General features: G+C 43.3%; 1 protein-coding gene across 1 annotated transcript in view; it reads left to right on the top strand.

Moving 5' to 3' along the window:
* The first annotated feature begins 5,413 nt into the window (after positions 1-5,413).
* Positions 5,414-21,869, top strand: part of UBTD2 (ubiquitin domain containing 2) — a 79,122-nt gene continuing 62,666 nt past the window's right edge. Inside the window, exon 1 of the mRNA XM_075541948.1 lies at positions 5,414-5,603. Coding sequence (XP_075398063.1) covers positions 5,534-5,603 — 70 coding nt within the window. The 5' untranslated portion in view covers positions 5,414-5,533. The remainder of the gene's footprint in view (positions 5,604-21,869) is intronic.

Genomic DNA, 21,869 nt, shown 5'->3' with positions numbered 1-21,869 from the left:
CTTGAACTTGCATATGAGCAATTGATGGTTTGTTCCACAGTCAGTTCCTGCACTGGTTTTAGCTGCTGACTTTGAGCTTCTCTATTGTGTCGTGCCACAGATGTACTAATTTGATTTCTGTGTATTCCATATAAAGAAGTCCATGCGTATAGTTGCCCTTTGTGTTGTTGAAGAAGGTATTTGCTATGAAGAAGTTGCTGGACTTGCAAAATTGTATCATGTGATCTCCAGCTTCTCACTAAGACCCTAGTTTCCAACCACCATTCCTTCCCCTTTGTTTCCGACTCTTGCATTCCTAAGAATGGGAATTCCAGAACACTTCATTGTACTCATGTAGACATGTGTCAAGAGGCAGTTGTGCTAACAGAACAAAGGAATACTACATGGTTTAAAATCAGGAAAGTGTGAGACAGGGTTGTATCCTCTCACCATACTTATTCAATCTGTCTGCTGAGCAAATCGTCAGAGAGGCTGGATTATATGAAGAATAATGTGGGATCAGGACTGAAGGAAGGCTTATCAACAACCTAAGATATGCAAATGATACAAGCTTGCTTTCTACAAATGAAAACTTAAGGCACTTGCTGATGCAGATCAAGGATTGCAGCCTTCGGTATGGATTACAAGTCAATGTCAAGAAGACAGAGGGCCTCCCAACCGCACCAACAGGTAACAGCATGATAAATGGATAGAAGGTTGAAATTGTCAAGCCTTCGTCTTCCTTGGCTCCACAATCAATACTCATGGAAACAGCAGTCAAGAGACCAAAAAGATGGGTTGCATTAGGTAAATCGGATGCACAATACCTCTTTAGAGTGTTGACAAGCAAGGATGTTACTCTGAGGACTAAGGTGCACCTGACCCAAGCCAGGGTATTCTCTATTGCCTCATTTGCATGTGGCAGTTGGACACTGAATAAGGAAGACCGAGGAAGAGTCAATGCATTTTTCCTGTGGTGCTGGAGAAGAATATGGAAGTGCCAAGGGCTGCTAAAAGGAAAAACTGATCTGTTTTGAAAGAAGTACAGCCAGAGTGCTTCTTAGACACAAGGATGGCCAGGCTTTGTTTGACATCTTTTGGACATGTTGTCAGGAGAGACCAGTCCCTGGAGAAGGACATCATGTTTGGTAAAGTAGAGGGGAAGCACAAAAGAGGAAGACCCACAAGGAGATGGACGGACACAGTGGCTGCATCCATGGCCTCAAGCATAGGAACAATTGTGAGGATGGCACAGGACTAGGCAGTGTTTTGTTCTGCTATGCATACGGTCGCTGTGAGTGGCATGGACTAGATGGCCCTTAACAAACACCATGTGAGTCGGCATGGATTCCAAGGCCATGAGTTTGGTTAGAGCAGCGGTTCGCAGCCTGTGAGTTGAGACCCCTTTGAGGGATGAATGACCCTTTCACAGGGGTCGCCTGAATCACAACAGTAGCAAAATTACAGTGATGAGGTAGCAAAGAGAATAATGTTATGGTTGGTGGGGGGTGGGGTCACCACCACAGGAGGCATCAGGAAGGTGGAGAACCGCTGGGTTAGAGGATGACCACAACAAAGAATGAAACACGGCAAGGAGCCCTGGTGGCATAATGGGGTAGGCGCTGGGCTGCTAACTGCAAGGCCAGCAGTTTCAAACTAGCAGCTCCAAGGGAGAAAAGATGAAGCTTTCTATTCCTGCAAAGATGGACCGTCTTAGAAACCGACAGGGGATGTTCTACTAAGAACTCCTCTAGAGTTGCTACACATCGAATCGACTGGATGGCAGTGTGTTTGAGCTTTATGCTGTTACATAGATGAATCTTGAGAACATACAAACATGAAAGGTACGGTCACAGACCACAGAAAATGCACTGCACTGATACCAGTGTATTCAAAAAGTGCACAGAGGAATGGATCAAAGGATCAAGGAAGTTTCCCAGGAACTTTTTGAAGTATGAAGTGTCAGCATAGGCAAATCAAAAAGGAGAGAGACCAACCAATGTTTGCGTAGAGCTGGTAGAAATGGATGTCAACGGCTCATCAGTAGTGGTTTTCCATTGGGCGGATGCACATGCTCTAAAATTGATTGTGGTGCTGGTTGCGCAAGCGTGGCTATATTAGAAACGATTGGTTTCTATCACTTTAAGATAGCAAATTATATATGAATTTGAGCTCAATAAAGGGTTTTTAAAGAAAAATACAAAGGGGTACCAAAACAAAAACAAAAAAAAAAGGGGGTACCAAAAAGAATCAAAAACCCAGATTTTTTCAAAGCTATGTATTCAAAAAAATTTTTTTTACAAAACAACCATATCACCTTCAAAGTACTCTCCGTTACACTTAATACATTTGTCAAATCTGCGATTCCATTCTTGGAAATCTTTTTCAAACTCATCTGTTGGATGGCTGACAGCACCTCCTGTTTTTTTTTCCTTCATCTCTCCTGTGTTTTCAAATTGCAGTCCCATTGCATGAAAAGGTCCCTCTTCATTCTCAGAAACAAAAAGAAGTCACACGAAGGGAGGCCAGGTGAGTAAGATATGTGGGGCAAGAGAGGCATGCTGTTTTTTGCAAAAACTGGGGCACTGAGATGGCTGCATGAGCAGGTATACTGTCACGATGGCAAAACCAGTCCCTCGTCTGCCACAAATCAGGTCTTTTTGTCGCACACTGTTATGCAGTATTTTCAGAACCTCTAAATAGAAAGCTTGATTAACAGTCTGACCTGGTGGGACGACTCCAAATGCACTACAAGTCAACATATGCGTCTGTTTGGGAAGCTGTCCAGAATGAGGTTTGTCATCATTCGACATTTAGCCTTTTTTGAAATGAGAAAACCACTTGTACACTTGAGTTTTTCCCATAGCGCTGTCCTTGTAAGCTGTGTCCAAACATCGCAACAGTTTCTGCATTTTTCCTGAGCAGGAAACAAAATTCACAGCTGCACGCTGCTCTCTTAAATCGGCCATTGCCAAAAAAAAGGAGGTTTGAGTGAAAATGCTTTTATGAAGAAATACACTGTGACCAGAGAGAACCTGGTAACACCACAGTGTGCACTAAGTCAGAGCGAGTTGCTGGATTCTTATTCATCAGGAAAAATGTATACTATGAAAATTCCGCTCTGCCCAGCACAATTCCAATTTCTTTTGAGTGCCCCCTCGTATAGAAATACACACATGCAAGAAAGCACTGTGGGAACCTATGAAGTAAATTGGAGCATGTTGGGAAGATTAGATAGATGATGCTAAGCATGACACTAAGTTGATAAAGAGCCCACAGACCTATTAATATTGGCTCAACTTTACAGGGGAGAAAACAGCTCTGCAGAAATGGAATGTCCCATAGCGAACACATAATGAAATCAGACCCCAAGCCAGGAAATCTGAAAGCAGAGCCTGGTCTCTTCCCTGCTATGTTATGCTGCTTCCTCTCTGCTGTAGGAGGAAGACAGGTTGGAGAACATCCGGAGCTGAGAAGTTATAAGATGGATGAGACTGTGCTCTCTTCCTAGTGCCACCTCGGCCGTGCTCATCAGAAAGCACTCACCACTTGGTTGCTCACCATCTGTGTAATAGACGCTGTAGAAGTCCACTTTGATTTCTGAACTTTCTGAAGTAAAACTCAGGATGAAAGAAGCCCTTTGCAAAAATTCAGCAAGTAGCTTCTGTCCTTCAGAGAAGTACTGTCTGTCTGCCTATGTGTATACTCAACTAAGAAAGATCAGATAGAAATCTTTGTGGCACAGCCCCTGAATACTCCTAACATGGCGTGTATAGCAGCTCTATTAGAAGGTTTATGATTAGAATTAGGAGAATACTAATTCTTCAATAAAAGCAGACTTTTTTTACAGGACATTTTTGGGCTTTAATACAAATGCAGAGTTGTGTGTGTGTGTGTGTGTGTGTGTATGCGACTCATTTTAAAAATCCGAATAGCAAATAAATACAAGGACCTGCACTTCGGGCCATTTCTGGAAGCTGGTTTTTCAGATATGGAAAAATCCCCAGTCAAAGGGTAGGAACATGCTTAAGACTCTTGATCCGTATTGCTAAATTGCTTTGCAAAAAGATTGAACCAATTACACTCCCACCAGCAGTGTATGAGAATATATTTAAATGCAAATTCCAAGCTGCAGTGTCTTTTTCTTAGGTATTTCACTAAAAAAAAATTGTTGTTTTTTTTTTACCCCAAATGCTAAGCAAAAGCTGACCCAGGATGTTAAAAACAGAAAGCCTGAAAGGAAAATGGAGCAGGCAGTTCAACCTGCTCTTAGGTGGATGTAAGCTTTAGAGAGGCCCAAGCATGAAGATAAAGATGTAAAGCTCTCATAGCAAGCACAATTTTGAAGGAAGCTCCACAATTTGGCTTAAATTGCAATGAGTTAACGCCAAGAATGCGGGGCGGTGATCAGCTAAATTAGTTTTTAAGACGCAGAGTATTTTACTTTTTTATTTTACGCTGCACGGAGGTTCCACGCGGATTTGAGGTAGGATCCCTGAGAAAATGCAACAAGCTCACGCCCCCAGAACTCTGGCCAGGCTTCTCTCTCCGCACGGGGACGGCCTCGCCTCCCCAATCAGTCCAGTTGGCCAACCACAACGACCGCCTCTTCTTCGGTTCTAGCAGTGATTTTAGGGGGCATGGCGGTATGGAGGGCAAGGGGAAGCCCGGACTTGGGATACCCATCAAACTGCGCGCTACCCGCTTCCAAAAGGTGCTGCGACCTCAACGCTCGGCTGGGGAACTTCTTTGGGAAACCCCATCCCCTGCCTCGAGCGAGCCTTCCATGATTACTTCAGTGCCCTCGCGCGACTCGCTTCCCGCAGAAAGATAAAGAGCTGACGCCCGAGGAGCCAGAAACTCGGTTTTGTTCTCCTTTCTCACTTTTGTTCCGTCTTCCCGGCTACAGGACCCTCTCTTCCCGGTCTTCTCCCCACCCTCTCCCGTCCCCTCCTCCAGGCTTCCTCGCCCTTCCCCGTTTCCCCCCGACAGACCCCTCTTCGCCTCTTTCTCTCTCCTCTCCCCTCCCACTCCCCCCGGCAGCCCCGCCCTCAGCCAATCAGAGCGCGGGCCTCCCCCGGCCCCGCCCCTCCCCGGCCGTTCGGGGCGGGCCGGGCCGAGCCCAGGCCGCGGGTGCTGGAGGGCGGTGCCGCGGGGCGGGGGCCGATGGGGCCTGGCGGACGGGCGGCGTCGGCGCGGGCCTCGCCGGGACGTGGGTGTGCGGGGCTGTGAGGGGGCGCGGCAGGCGGGCGCTGCGGCCCGCCCGGGATGGGCCAGCCCCGGCCTGGCGGGGCCGAGCCGGAGGCGAGGGCGGCGCGCGGGCCGGGCGGGCGGCCGGGAGGCTGAGGTGAAGTGGGCGCGGAGGAAGGGGCCGAGCCACGGCGGTGGGTGGAGCGGCGAGGGGGGCGGAGGCTGGGCCGCGGCGGGCGGGCGGGCGAGCGAGCGGAGCGGCGCGCCTGTCCGGAGCTTGGCGGCGTCGGCGCCGGCGGAGGCTGAGGCGGCGGCGGGCCCGGACGAGCGCCCGGAGGTGGCGGACGAGGCGCCGGGGGCCCCCATGGGCGGGTGTGTGGGCGCCCAGCACGACTCCTCGGGCAGCCTCAACGAGAACTCGGAAGGCACCGGAGGTAGGTGAGCGCCAGGGGGCGGTCTCGGCCCCCCATTGTTCCCGGCCAGGCCCGGCCACCTGTCCCGACCCCCCTCGGGCCCGCGGGCCGCGGCCCCCGCGCCCCTTTGTCATCCTCCCCTCCACGTCACCCCCCGCGCTCCGCTTCCGGCTGCCCCGCGGGCCGCGGGGGTCGCCCCCTCCCCCCCGCAGGCTCCGGGAAAAGTCCTCCGCGCGCGGGGAGGCAGCCGCCGGCCTCGCCAGCCGCGCCGCCTCGGCTCGGGGAACTCGGACCGGGAACTGCCTTCCGGCCACCTCACCCCCTTCCCAGCCCGTTTAATTATTCAGGAGCAGGATGGCGGCGCCGGGCTGGCAGAAAAGCGGATTGATGGGGCGGAGGAGGGGGGCGGGGAGCCTCCTGCCTGCCCGCCGACGGGCCCGCCGCCGCGCTCCGCACCCTGGCCCGGCCGCCGGAGTTGGCGGGGCTCAGCTTTCCAGAGTTTCCGATGACAGCTGCCCTCGCCGCTCCCCGTTTGGCCATTTAAACCCGCAAGTTTCTGCAGCTCGACCGCGGCCGCAGGCGTTGTAAGGCGGGGAGGGGAAACGAACCGCCCGAGGACAACGTGGCTTCTCGCTACAGGCTGGGCCGTGGGGTCAGGGAGCTGTCCGGTGGGCGACGCGGGTTGCGGCCGGCCGCAGGGAGGGGCGGAGGTGCCGGCGGATGAGGACTGGCGGACCCCCGTAGGAGCGGTGCTTGCAAAGTTTGCGAGCGCGGGACGCGCGCCGCCGCCCCGGTACAAGTCGTTTGCGGGCGAGAGGGGCCTTCATTCCACCGGGCGGTGTGTGGCAGACAATAAAATTCGTTCTCCCAGGACCGTGTGTCGGTACTTTGATTGGTAGCTGTTAGAATGCTTTAGTTCGAGAATAAACAGCCTCCCAGGGATGCCAGAGATAACAGTTTGGTTTTGTTCTGACCTGGTGTTATGGCTCCAAGTAATGAACTGCAGAGAGAAGTTCCTAAACTCAATTGTTGAGGATGGGCCCCTGTAAAACCCTTTAAAAAGAAGAAAAGTTACCATGCTGGCATTTCAACCAATTCCTTGTCCGGTCTCCTAAGTTTTGTTTGTGCCCTTAGCTTTAAGTTGCTGTGTTTCCAGAATTTGAGGTTCACCCTTGCTTACTATCGGTGGGTATCCTCGACGATTAAATCCGGGGCAGTCTGTCGAAAGCTCCGTGAAGGGTGTCTGGAGGATAAAAGTTTCATGGAAACACTGGTGCCGTTCATGCCATTAGCACTATTATTTGGTGACCCAGTAATAACAAGGAGATCTTAAGTGACAGAGTAAAACATTTACTCTTTTTTACTCGATTTTAAATAACCTTAGGCGAAATGGCAGTGCGTTTCTTTTTTGGAGTTGGGGTCAAATTGGAGGCCAAAATAACTCGTTTTGAGGTGGCCGTTGATGGTCCTGGAGTATACTTGTTAGGTCACTGTTTACACTCTGACTTATAAGTTCTACCCAACTTTTTTGTTCCTTCCTCTTGATAAAGAACTTGAACCAATTTATTAAAACCTTTTGTTAATGTGACTTAAAAAACCAGCCAGACAGTGTTAGTGTGGGCTTTTAATAGCATAAGGAGTCCTGGTGGTGGTGTGGTTAAGCCTTGAGCCTAGATCTGAAAGGTAGGTGGCCATTTGAAACCACCAAGCTGCTCCGAAGGATAAAAAGATGTTATAGTTGCAGCCTTGGAAACCCATGCAGGGGCTTGCTCTGAGTGGGTATAGACTCAGTGAGTTTTATTTATTTATGTTTTTTTTTTTTTACATATTGTGAAGCCTTCTCAAAAACTCTGCCCTCAAGCGGATTCCTTATAAGTACACAACCGAGTGTGTAACCACTGCACTGCAGGGCCTCGTCTTTCTGTCTCGGAGTCAGCTGGTGGTTTTAAACGAGACCGCGCAGTTAGCAGCCCTACTCTTAACTACTATATCACTAGGACTTTGGTAACTTACTACCAATGGTATCCAGCTAGTTAGCTGTAGTGCAGTGGTTTTCTTTTTTTTTTTTTATTAGGGGCTCATACAACTCTTATCACAATCCATACATATACATATACATACATCAATTGTATAAAGCACATCTGTACATTCTTTGCCCCCATCATTTTCGAAGCATTTACCCTCCACTTAAGCCCTTTGCATCAGGTCCTCTTTTTTCCCCTCCCTCCCTGCTCCCCTCTCCCTCATGAGCCTTTGATAATTTATAAATTATTATTTTGTCATATCTTGCCCTATCTGGTGTCTCCCTTCCCCCCTTTTCTGTTGTCCGTCCCCCAGGGAGGAGGTCACATGTAGATCCTTGTAATCGGTTCTCCCTTTCCAACCCACTCACCCTCTACTCTCCTAGTATCCCTCCTCACCCCCTGGTCCTGAAGGGATCATCCGCCCTGGATTCCCTGTGCCTCCAGCTCCTATCTGCACCAGTGTACAACCTCTGCTCTATCCAGACTTGCAAGGTAGAATTCGGATCATGGTGTCGGGGGAGGGGGGAGGAAGCATTTAGGAACTGGAGGAAAGCTGTATTCATCGGTGCTATGTCGCACCCTGACTGAAGTGCAGTGGTTTTCAACCTTCCTAATACCACCACCTTTTGATAACAGTTCCTCATATTGTGATGTCCCCTCAACCATAACATTATTTTCGTTGCTACTGTTATTATGAATCATTATGTAAATATCTGATATGCAGGATGTATTTTCATTGTTACAAATTGAACATCATTCAAACATAGTGATGAATCACAAAACAATGTCATATGTTGTGAAATATTTATTTCTAATGACAAATGAAATTTTGTCTTGAAGCATGGTGTAGCATGCATGGGTAACAAACAGGCGTCTCTGCATGTGGGTGGACTCACTAATGACAGAGGAATGGTGTTTCGGTTCCTAAAACCATGGGAAATATGTTTTCCGATGGTGTTAGGCGACCCCTGTGAAATGGACATTTGACAACCCCCCCAAGGGGTCATGACCCACAGGTTGAGAACCGCTGCAGTAACGTCAGTATGGTGGAGGCCAGAGTTCCTGGGAAGGTAACCTGCTCTCTACCTTTCCAAAATAAAGCTTAGGAAAAGGAACATTAATCATCAACTGCTTTGTTTTCTTTTGGCTTGAAGGAATGGTCCTGCTCTAAATAGAGGTGGGTAGGTGGGTGGGGAACTGTGAGATAAAAGGATCAGCTTTGAAATTTAATGATAGAAGCCTTTATTCTGCTTGATTGCCATGAAACTTAAAGAGTAATTGTTTAATAGAGTTAGGTAGCTTAGGTGAGTTGCAGGTTAACATGACCAGTATTTGTAGTGGTTACTGGTTGGTCTGTGATGTTCGAAACCACCAGTTGTTCTTCAGGAGAAAGACCGGACTTTCTGCTTGCAAACAGTTACAGTTTAGGACCTAAACTCACAGGGCCATTATCCTGTCCTATAGGGCCACTCTAAGTCAGCAACAATTAGATGGCAGTAAATTTGGTTTGGGATAGGTTTTTGTTAGAAAGAGGCAGGTTTTGTCCTAAGGGTGTTGACACAGGTCCTAAGCTTTCAAACATATATCACTGCCATGTAGATAATTTTGACTCCTGTAGGACCCTGTACAAGTTCTCTTCTAGTGCCCTTTTGGGCTCCCAAGGCTATATCACCCTTTCTAGTGTAGAAAGCCTTGTCTTTCTCCTGTGGAGTGGAAGAAACATACAGTAAAAACTTCAAAAACATACAATAAAATCTTCAAAAACCACTGCCACCAAATCAAATCATAGTGAGACCCTATATAGGGTTTCTGAGGTTGTAAATCTTTGGATTTCTGGTTCTATGCTATAGGAGCCTACTGCCTCATTTTCCTCCTAAAGGGAAACTGGTGGGTTTGAACTGCTCACCTTGTATTTAGTAGTCCTAAGCTTAGCCCACAGCACCACCAGGGCTGATTAAACAAACAATGATGGTTAGTAATTTTCTTGTGGACATAACAGGTCATGAAAATTATATTATCAACATGGAGTAAAATGGATCTTTCATGTACTTTCTGTGACATTTAAAATGTGTATTGATTAAAAATGGGGAAAATGTATATTGATTATGTGCCCCAATTTAAAATTAGTTCAACCCTTTCTGATTAACAGCCAGCATTTGTTAAAAAACAATAGTCTTTTATTATTGTTACTGTTTTAACCTTTAGATTGGATGAGATGGTGTACTTAGTTTTAGGAAAGGGAGCTTCAAAAAGTTCATGGAAAGATTCCAATTTCTTTTAATTCCATTTTTTCCAGGAATTGTTTGAAACTCCCAGGTACGTGCAAGTAATTGAGTGAGTGTATGTAGTGAAAGTTTCTAGATTAGTTGGATTACTTAGAATTTGGTTAATTTTTGCGAGAGAATGAAGGAAATGGCTTAATTCACGATAAGGTTTGTATGATCATTATTTTGGGCTCATTTGTGGTATCATCCCTAGCATAGCTTGCTTAGAATTCCATTTTTGTGTTTCAAAACTACTTGAGCATTTTTTAAATGCCTAATTTTAGCCAAGACAGGCATATATCATACAGGTTATGAAAGATCATTTAACCGTTCTCTCCACACTTTCATGTCTTAGCTAAGATTTTCAGTTGCTTTGACAGTTTTAGACAGCATATTCTGTATGATTCTCTACTTCACGATAATGACATTGTGATGCTGGCACTGGCACTGAAGACCTCTACAGGAGGCTTTAGTCCACAGCATTTAGTCCCTTCGATTTTACTTAAAACATAACATATACACAATGTGTGTGTGAGAGAAAGATAATTAGTTGAATTTAGCTAACCAACTTTTTTCACTTTGTGCACATCTTGCAAGAGTATGTAGTTACGTACCAAGAGGATCTCTGTTTATAGGTGCATCATTCATTCTTTATACAGGCTATTCCAAGAGGACTGATTTTGGGGGACCACAAATTTCCAGGTTTTCATGAGAGTAAGACTGCTGGACAGTCTGTTTTTTGTTTTTTTAAGACTTCATTTCAGATAGTCTTAGGAACATCATGGAGTCCTTTCAGATATCCATTTATAGCCTCCTTACAGACACCTACTCAATGAGTAAGAGTGGTTTTGGATTAATAATAGCTATCATTTATCCAGTATTTATTATATAACAAGTAGTATGCTAAGTGATTGTTATTTCATTTAGTTCTCAAAAACTTTTTAAGGTGAATAAATACCTATTTTATACAAGAAGAAAATTGAGGGTCCTCAAAGTTCAATAACTTATGTTCAGCTTCTGGGAGAAAGTTGCGACTTTCTACTCCTATAAAGAGTTACAAGTCTCAGAAGCTTTGTCCTAGACACGGGTCCTCAAGCTTTTTAAACAGGGGGCCAGTTCACTGTCCCACAGACCCGTTGGAGGGCCAGACTATAGTTTAAAAATAAAACTATGAACAAATTCCTATGCACACTGCACATCTTATTTTGAAATAAAAAACCAAGCGGGGCAAAAACACCCGGCAGGAGGGACAAATGTCCTCGGTGGACCGCATGTGGCCCACGGGCCGTAGTTTGAGGACGCTGTCCTAAAGGTTGCTGTGAGTTGGAATTGACTCCTCGGCAGGCCATTTGGTTTGGTTTGGATGTTCAGCTTCATGTAATTTATGAATGGGAGCTAGAATTTGAACCCATGAGTATAATAAATGCTAGTTTCTTTGTGCCCACTCCCTCATGTTAATTTTTTTAATCCATAGAGTAGCTAATCCTTTATTGATGAAGAGAAAATATGTATAACCAGTAAGTCATATATATTAAAACTAAAATTTGCTTTCTCAACTATGAATAGAACATAAGCTTAAAGGTTATTTCCTCTGTTTATAATCTGGTGAATGGGCTTCTTAGCAGTGAGATGATTTTATAAAAAGGTGACAAAAGTTAATTCATAAACTTCAGCTTCTTTTAAGAGATGATGGTTATATTTAAGTGTTTTGCAATCAAAAGCATTGAGCACGTGCAATATGCTCAATGTTGTATCACTTGCTTTGATTGAAAACCAAAATCCTATTTCTTGAGTATCTAAAAATCTTTTAAGGAAATTAATATAATATTCACAATGGAAAAAATCTTAAAATATATAGGTAGGTGGATTGGTAGTACAGGCATTGTGAGTTAGGTATTGGGCTACTGGCCGTAAGGTTGGTGGTTCAAACTCAGTAGCTACTGCATGGGAGAAGGATGCAACTGTCTGCTCCTGTAAAGATTTACAGGGAGGGAGGGCTGGGGAGGGGGAAAAATGAGCTGATAGAAGGGCTCAAGTAGAAAAAAAATGTATTGAAAATGATGAAGGTAACATGTACAAATGTGCTTGACACAATGGATAGATGTATGGATTATGATAAGAGCTGTATAAGAGCCCCCAATAAAATGATTTTTAAAAATTCACAGTCTCATAAACCCTAGATAGGGTTACTAAAAGTCAGTGTAAGCCACTTTTTAAAAGGCATGTTTTTCAGGGCCTGGTATAACATGCCAGGTGGAAGAGTAGGCTGGAGTTAAGGTTTGAAGCTGGTTGTAAATGACACATGAAGGAGTTGGGTAATGGTTAATAAGGTGGTTGCAATGTTTGAAGCAGTGTGTCAGGAAATGTTGGAAAGATTGGACAGGTAGTGAGTAGGATGCTACTATGGACTCTTGAGGAAGTCTCATGATTTGATGAAAAGAGAAACTGACTATACTGTGTATTCAGTAAAGATGTAAATAAGTTGTTGGTCTTATAAAATTCTATCATGCAATTCTCAGCTTAATTTCTATCACCAAATTCATGTTTTCCAACTACTGTTTATTCCTTTTTGTTAACAACTTTTGCATTACATTCACCAGTAATTATTAATGCATCTTGATTGCATGTTTGATCAGTTTTTGACTGCAGTGGTTGGTAAAGTTTTTAATTTCTTCATCACTAACTTAATGTGGTTAGTCCCTGAATTTGAATAATTGTTGTATTGATTGGATTTCCTCAAAGGTAGATAAATATAATGGTAGCCTAGACAGCAGTGTGTACTTCATGATGGATTTAGCAAGACCCTTTTTCTGACAGTGAATGCCATGACATTCTTCTTGATTGTGTTATTCCCAGTATCAGATGTTCTGATTCAAAATGGCCAACATCTGCCCATTTCAGCTCACTAATGCTAGGATATCAGTCTTCATGCTTGCCACTTCATTTTGGCCACTTCCAATTTTCCTAAATTCATAGTGCACACATTTCAAGTTCAGACCCTTAGAAGATTTTTGCAGGTGTTTCTCCTTACCTGGAGTTATGCCCCATCAACAAATAAAGATCTTGAAGGTTGTATTCCCATTGTCTTTCTGGGCTAACATCACCATGGTTGACTCCCCTCTAAGAAATCATCTCTTTCGCAGTCACATTTTGAGTGCTCACCACTTACCAGTTCGTTGTGCTGTGGTGGCTTGTGTGCTGCTGGCAGCTATGTCACTGGTGTTTCAAATGCCAGCAGGGCCACCACCCAAAGGGAACAGGGTTCAGTGGAGCTTCCAGACTGAGAACAGACAACAAAGAAGGACTCAGTTCCACACTTCAGAAGAAGAAATCACTGAGAAACTTATACCTAGCTTCCAAGTATTGTCAGATAGTGAAAGCGTAAACAAAGGAAGCAGAACATTGTTGACAATATGCTGGGGGATGGGCCTCCCAGGTTCTAGAGCACTGAAAATGTGAGTGAAGAGGTTTAAACAATTGGAGATTAAAAAAGTGGAGATAACATTTTAATGTTGCGCAGAAGGTTAGATATGAAATTCTTAGATGGTTAGGGTACAACACAGGTGTACCCTAATGAATGGGTCAACATTAAATTGTTTCAAGAGATAGCGTATGATCAAGAACCCACTGTATTGAAGAACTTTGAGCTGCACTGAAGGCCTTAGAGAAAAACAAGGCTCAAGAAATTAGTGGATGTAGACACACATGGGGGCTACATCTGACCTCCCTCTGTTTCCAAGGCAGATTACCATAAGGCTGGAGTCAGACCTGCTTCCACCTTCCATCCCTTTGCAACCCTATTCTGATACCAACTGACCCTCACATGAAACTCTACTTTTATGGCTGGATTTGATAATTCATTGTAGTGGACACACTCAAAAACCACTCACTGCAATCAGTCAGTGCTGACTTAGAGCGACCCCCTGTGCGTTTCTGAGTAGAAAGCCCAGTCTTTCTCCCAAAGAGCTGCTGGTGGTTTAGAACTGCTTACCATGGAAATTGCAGACCAACTTTAACCCCATACACCACCAGGGTTTCACTAGTGGCCACAAGAGCTCACAAATATTCTCACGAGTAGAGGGTTTACTAGGGAAGTTAACATATGAGAAATGCTCAGTATGCAGGTCTCTCTCAGGGGTCTCAGCCACTGGGCCTAGCCTCTGCCCTACTTGGCTGGTATTACAAAGCACTTTTAGGGCTGCTAATAGATGCCAAAAGGGGGTGTCAATGAGCTATGAGCTTAACCTGAAGGCACTCAGCTCCAGCTCTATGTCTCTTTCCCCTTCCTCCCCTCGCCCCCATCCAATTAAGTGCCCAGAAGTACCCTACTTTACAAGCCAGCGTCTGCCCACAGCATGCAGCTTTACTTGCTATCTAGACTGGGAAGCCCACTGTTCCATCTTATGCTTTGACTCTTGGTTCTGCTGCACCTTTAGCACTCCTCATGTCATAGCTGTATATTGGATTAAAGAGGTTCAATGTACAGGGATACCAAGGTCCAAAAGACATGCTCTTTGGCTGGTGGTACAACCTCTTCCCTGCTTCTGAGAGGGCTTATTTTATACCCAGCAGATGACAAGCATATTTAACAACAGAATCACATAATCCAGTCACTGCCTACTTATTCAAATCCATCAGAAAAACAATGGTCTTTTGGTAAGAGGTGGGCTAGACTAATCATTATCAATAATGATCACTGTGTTACAGTGGAATAACAGTAGAAAAGTTGCCACAAACCGAAGAAGCACTAGAAGCACTTGTTTATGCAAAAAAAAAAAAATTTTTTTCAAAGACAACTAACTACCTGCCAACGGAATGGAAGAGATCCGTATTTATGCCCATTCCAAAGAACGGTGATTGAAGAGCTGTGGAAATTATCAAACAGTTATAGTAATATCCCATGCAAGTGAAATTTTGCTGGCAAGAATTTAAAAAATAGTTGTATTACATTCACAGAGAACTACCAGAAATTCAAGCCGTATTCAGACAAGTATGGAATGAAGGCTATGTTCATTGCTGATGTTCGGTGGATCTTTGCTGAAAGTAGAGACTACTATTGTCTTCTCTTGATTATGCAAATTGAACTGGGTGAACCATAACAAATTGGATCACATTGAGAAGAATGTGAATTCCAGAACACTTCATTGTGCTCATTCAGAACTTGTATGAATAGGCAATCATTTGAACAGAACAGGGAAATGTATGGCTTAAAAAATCAGGAAAGATATATATCAAGGTTGAATCCTTTAATGATACTTACTCAATTTGTGTGGTGAGTATTAATCTAAGAAATCAGATTATATGAAGAAGAATGTGACACTAGTATTGGAGGAATGTTTATTAATAACCTGGGATATGCAAATTACACTACCTTGCTTGCTGAAAATTGAGTATTTGAAGTGCTTTCTGATGAAAGACTGCTGCTTGTATGGATTGCAACTCTATGTAAAGAAAACCAAAATAGACAACACCACGGTAAATAAAGGTAAGTCTGAAGTTGCCAAGAATTGTGTTTTATTTGGATCCATTGTCAATGCTCATGGAAGCATCTGTCAACTCAAATTTGCTATAGACAAGTTTGCTGCACAAGATCTCCTTAAAGTGTTGAAGAGCACGGATGTCATTTTGAGGAAGATGCGCCTGACTCATGCCATAGTATTTTCGATTGCATTATATGCCTGTGAAGGTTGGACAGTGAATAAGGAAGAATTGATTCATTTGAATTGTGATTTTGGCAAAGAATATTGCCAAAACAAACATATATCTTGGAAGAAGTACATCCAGACATGCAGAATGCACTGTAGAATTGAGGATGCCGGGACTTCATCTCCCAGACTTTGGACATTTTCGTAGGAGAGACTAGTCCCTGAAGAAAGATATCATGGTTGGTAAAGTAGGTGGTCAGCATAAAAGGAGTAGACCCTCAAGGAGATGGATTGACACAGTGGCAACAATGGGCTCAGATATAAAAATTGTGAGGATGGCACGAGGTAGTCAATGTTTTAATTCTTTTGTGCATAGGGTCACTGTGCGTTGGAAACAAAAGCACCTAATAACAGTGTATAGGAACCCCAATGGCAGAGTGGTTATGCCTTAGGTTCCTAACTGCAAGGTCAGCAGTTCGAAAGCACCAGCCATTCTGTAGGAGATAGATAAGGCTTTCTACTCCTATAAAGAATTACTGTCTTGGAAACTCACAGGGGTTGTTCTGCCCTGTCCTACAGCATTGCTATGAGTCAGCATTGATAGCATTGAGTTTGATTTTTGATTTTTTGTTTTGTTTTTAACAACCAGTGCCCTGATGGTATAGTGTATTACATGTAGGACTGCTAACCACAGGTCAATAGTTTGAAACCGCCAGTGTACTCTGTGGGAGAAAGATGAGACTTTCTACTCATAAAGAGTTAGAATCTCAGAAACCCATGGAGGCAGTTCTGCTCTGCCCTATAAGTTTCTATGAGTTGAAATCAACTTGATGGCGGTGAATTTGAGTTTTGATTTGGTTTTAGCAACAGCAGTAGCAAATGCTTAGAAGTACACATGAATTTTACCATCTGAAGATATGAAATGACTGCTATATGTAAGTAAGAAGAGGAAAGGACCAAGAATTTAGTCCTGAGAGCTTTTTGCAAAAGGATAAATTACCCCATAAACCAGGGCCTGACACACAGTAGGTGACCAGTCCTCTGAATTTAGTTGTATTGATGAGAAACAGAAATAAAGATTTCTACCTATAAAACTTCCAGATTTGAGTGTATGTATTTGAACAGGCCATTTCAGAAAATAATTAGGTATTTCTTAACTTTCATTCTACATTTGTTGTTTAAATAGCTCAGTAATTTGGTGCTGAGGTTAAATCCCCCTCTGTTTTCAGTCTTTTATCAAATCAAGTGGTTGAAAAACTTCCCCAATCAAAAGAATCTTGGAATTTGTATTGGAGAAAGACAATTTACAAGAAAATCCTGGCTATGGAAAATGAGGCATTTTTCATCTCTGACTTTCTTAGGCACTGATGATTAGCACACAACAATATGGGCAGATTGTTTAATCCATTCGAGATGATAGGGATTTCTATTCCTCTGACTTTTGATAGCCCTAGTTAGTGCGTAGCAGCTTTCTTCCTCTTGGACAGACTTTGATAGATTTTATTTGTAAAGCTATGCAATTTTTTTTTACTGCAAAGCCTTGGCAGTATCTTGTTAGTAGTAATATGCCCAGGCGAGTCTTCTAATGAGAATGGTTATTCAATGGCCATCAGTAGTAATGATCAACTTTTGTCTTTAAATAACTGAATTCATTTTACATTTCTAGTGGCTTTAGGACAAACATTCTTTTCCTGTAATACAGTCTTAGGTTGATTTAGGTTAAGCAACGTGATCATATTGAGCCTGGTGATAAATTGCTGACCTTGTGATTCTCTCATTTTTTCCTTACTGCAGACCACCTGAATGGTTTATCTTCCTTTGGAGGACCAGTGTACTTGATTCTTCCGCCGTCTATCCCTACCCAGTTTTCTGCTTCTACTTAGGGACTTCCAGCAAGCTCCTCATGATTCACTGGTAGTTCAAAGACCATAGGTTGAAAACTTTACTAATGTGTATGTACTTAAAGGTGCATATATGTTGGCCAAGAACAAGCAGCATGTATTCATCTTGCATCAGCTACTTTTAAATGCAGTCAGCAAAAATCACATTTTTTTAATATATCCAAATATTGAACTGAGGTCAAATATTGCTCACTGTACATTGGATGCTTTGTTGCCATATTTTTACATACTTGCAATAAAAAGTATCCATTTTAGCTTTTTTCAGAAATGTATCCATTTTAGCTTTTTTCATTTGAAGTATCCATTTTAGCTTTTTTCATTTGAAGATAGATGTCTTGAGAAGAAAAAAAATTCCATATGAAAGTCACTTTATATGAATTTTAGCTAGGTGTCTTGTTGATAGACATTTGCTCCAGATATGACTAAATGAATTATACCTGCTCCTCACTTATTACCTATTTCATCTGACAGTTTGCATTTCCGACAGTGGGGTGGGGGCAGGGAAGCTTTCAGGCTATTTTGTGCATTAAGGAGGCAGTGGACTTGGTTGAGAAATGTCCCCTCCTTTAAGAAGGTCCCCAGGCAGCTTCTCAAAAGCTTGGGCCCTACTGTCCCACACCCTCTCCTCCCTCCTGCTGGCTCAACTGGTAGGGCTGTGCTGGCCTCCACACACAGGCAGCACTGAGCCAACAAGCGTTTGCTTGTTATGCTTTTCCAGCTCCTCTGCAGCCAGAGACTCTTCCAACTCAAAATTCCTGTTGAATAGGAAGAAAGCAAAGGGAGAGCAGGTTTGGGATGGTGAGTGAAGGACTTGCAAGCTTCGGAATAGAACCCTGGAGGCAGCCCTGGGAGATCTCAGACCCAGCTGAGGAGCCAGCAAAAGTGATCTCAGTGACAGAGTGCATCAGTAGATCTTAGCTGTTATTTAGTGTTTTTAACTTTCTAAAAAAAAAAAAAAAAGACAAATGGATGGGCTGAAAATAAACAAAATCCTCCATTTTTGCATAATGTCAATTTTTACATAGAAACTTGCTCCTTGGAACCTCACTATATGGATAAATGAGTAGGTTTAATGACTTTCAGCCATTTCTGATTGAGTTCTTAATTTCAAAGGAAAGCACAGATTGTTTTTGCATTTATTATATTTAATTGGATGCTAGGTATAAAGAGGTTCAGACTACTGCTTTGCATCCAGATACTTTCCATGCCTGTAGACCTTGTGACAAGAGTATTTTAGAAGTGAGCAGTGTAACAAATGATCCAGTTCATTTCACATTGAATCTGCTTTATGATAAACTATCATCTTCAACTCAAGACCAATGCTATATTTCTCAGATGAGTTAGATGCTTCTTCCTGAAACTTTAAAAATAGCCAGCCCCCGTTGTCTCTAACCCGCCAGCACTTGAATCTAGTTCTAATTAAAGATATAAATAAGACCTGCTTATGATGACAAAAGGAGTGATGGTGTAGTGGTTAAGCATTAGCTACTAAGTGAAATGGCTGGTCAGACCCACTCATCACTTTGGAACATGTGGCATTCTGCACCACTGTCTAGATTTACAGCCTTACAAGTCCTGTGGGCAGTTCCACTCTGACCCACAGGGTCCCTGTGAGTCAGTAGTGACTTGATGGCTATGGGTTTGGGGTTTGTGATGTTAGTTTACTTGTAGGTTTTGATGGAGGGTCCCTGTACGTTAAATAAAAATCTAAAACTAAGCTCATTTCATTGCATTGTTTCTAGTTCATAGTTAACCTTTAAAGGGTTTTTAAGACTAAATTGTTTATTACGGAAGAAATGGCCTCATCTTTCTCCTGAGGAGCGGCTGGTGGGTTTGAACCTCTGACCTTATAGTTAACACCCTAACTAAGGGACTCCATATACAAGGTAAATAGGTGAAGTTTTAGTTTCTGGGTTCACAGACAAGGTGGCATTAAAAGCTTGAAAGAAAAGGGGGCTAGAGTTCATTAAATGAATAAAAGACTGTTCTGGAAAATGAAATTGTACAAAGATGTGAAAAAGCATGACATGGGGACATTGCAAGAAGCGTAGGGCAGGGACAGAGATAGTTAAACTTTATAAAGTATGAAGGGACTTCAAAATTTTCACAGAAAATTTTGTTTATCTTGCAATATCCTATGAACTATTTGAAGCCCCCCTCATACCAGAGAGCCCCGGTGACACAATAGATTAAGCATTCAGCTGCTAAATGAGAAGTCATCCATTTGGACCCACCAGCCCTTTCTGCAGGAGAAAAGCAAGGCAGCCTGTATGATGGCCACTATGGTCACTAAGAGTTGGAACTTGGTGATAACAATGGCTTGGTTTTGTGTTTGGCATTGCCATTATCAATAGACCAAGATAATTTTTGTAGTTGACACTAGTTAAGTTGGTCTTTAAAATTTTTCTGGTGGGGGGTGTTTTTAACTAACTAGTTACCATGTGTGATAGTTAAGGTTTATTGCGCCAGCCTGGCTGATAAACACATGTGGGAATAATTGAAGGGTGGAGAGAGATGACTCAGTGAGCCTCACCTTTTTTGTTCTCTGGTCTCTTGTTCTCTGATGGTCAGACCAGTGTGCGGCTGCCTTAGCTAGCTCTCTGCCTGAGCTGGCAAGGCTCACTTCCTGCTAGACATCCCCGAGGAGAAGCCACATGGACCTATGCTGGGTGCTGGAGCAGCCTTGTGGAGACCCTTCCAGCACTAAGATGCTTACATGCTCACTGATTCGGCTTTCCTCCTGCAGTCAGCGTCATTGCATATGTTTTGTGAGATTGAGGACTTTGAGACTGGTGTCAGACATATGGGCTAATGTTGAACTTAAGAGTTTGGACAGCACTGGGTTGGGATGCTTTCCCAATGTACCCTTTATATAAAACTCTCTTGTAAACATCTGAGTTTCTGTGAATTTATTTCTCTAGTCTATCTAGACTAACATGGTGTAATACTGAATTCTGAAAGATTATTTTAATACACAATTCCTATGTTACAATGACTAAAGAATACTTAATCTTTTATCATTCTGATGTATTGCCAGAAAAGCATATGATTTAACTTTCTTACCCATTTACGTATTTGTCTTACTTCAGTCTGTAGCTCTTAATTAGCTCTCCGTTTTCTGGCACATGGTGAGAGTTTGGATGAGTTCTGTAGATCTGTGTTAGTCCCTGTTCAAACGACAGTTTTAAACATAGTGAAAAGTTGCTAGGCTAGTACAACAAAATGTTTGAATAGTTAATATTTGCGTTTTATGTTTGTTTTATGTTTTTTTTCTTTTTTTACATTTTATTAGGGGCTCATACAACACTTATCACAATCCACACATATACATACATCAATTATATAAAGCACATCCGCACATTCTTTGCCCTAATCACTCAAAGCATTTGCTCTCCACTTAAGCCCTCTGCATCAGGTCCTCTTTTTTTTTCCCCCCTCCCTCCCCGCTTCCCTCTCCCTCGCGATGTTGTACTGATGAAGAACACAGCTTTCCCCCAGATCCGGGATGCTTCCTCCCCCCAACTACCATGATCCAAATTCTACCTTGCCAGGCTGGATAGGGCAGAGATTGTACACTGGTGCATATGGGGGCTGGAGGCACAGGGAATCCAGGGTGGACGATACCTTCAGGACCAGGGGTGTGAGGGGCGAGGCTGGGAGAGTGGAGGATGAGTGGGTTGGAAAGGGGGAACTGATTAAAAGGATCCACATGTGGCCACCTCCCTGGGAGAGGGACGGCAGAGAAGAGGGGGAAGGGAGACTCTGGATAGGGCAAGATATGACAAAATAACAATCTGTGTTTTATGTTTTTATGTGTATTTTTGCCTAACTGTTTGAAGTGAATGTAGACATCTGGGCACAACGTACATCCCTTAAAATAAAGTTGTTCACCTCCGATAACATTTCACACCTAAGAAGATTTATAGTGTTTTCTGAGATCTAGTCCATAATCAGCTTCTCACTTGTTCCCAAATTGTCTTTTGTAGCCCCTTGTTCTCAAAATAGAATCTAGTCAATATTTACACATTGGAACAAGACACATTTGTCATGTCATTGTCCTTGGCTGCTGGGGAAATTGACCCCATGTGTATTACCAAGTGGTACCGCCCCATGAGGTATCTTGGCTTTAATCTTTTTCTGTTTTCCTTCATGTTATTTATTTTGCTGTTTTTGAGAATATGCTTGGCAAGACGACACCAATTCAACAGTTTCTGTATGTACCATTGAGTGCTTTCCGTATAGTCTTTGAGTTACACAGTTACTCCCAGCCTTCTTTTCTGTGTTGCTCCTCCTCTGTTAACATAAACTCATTGCCTCCTAAGTTCCTGTGTAATGTTTCATGTTGCTGTTGTTCATTTAATTCCATGTAGGATTCTTAAAAGAGCTTAATGCTCAAGGCAGGCACTTTTAGTTAAGCTAAACTATTGTAAGAGAACTTAGAGGATACTTTTGT

The sequence above is a fragment of the Tenrec ecaudatus genome, chromosome 2 (assembly GCF_050624435.1).
Source record: "Tenrec ecaudatus isolate mTenEca1 chromosome 2, mTenEca1.hap1, whole genome shotgun sequence".
NCBI lineage: Eukaryota > Metazoa > Chordata > Mammalia > Afrosoricida > Tenrecidae > Tenrec > Tenrec ecaudatus.
Note: the sequence above shows the minus strand (reverse complement) of the source record. Positions and strands in the feature narration are given on the sequence as shown.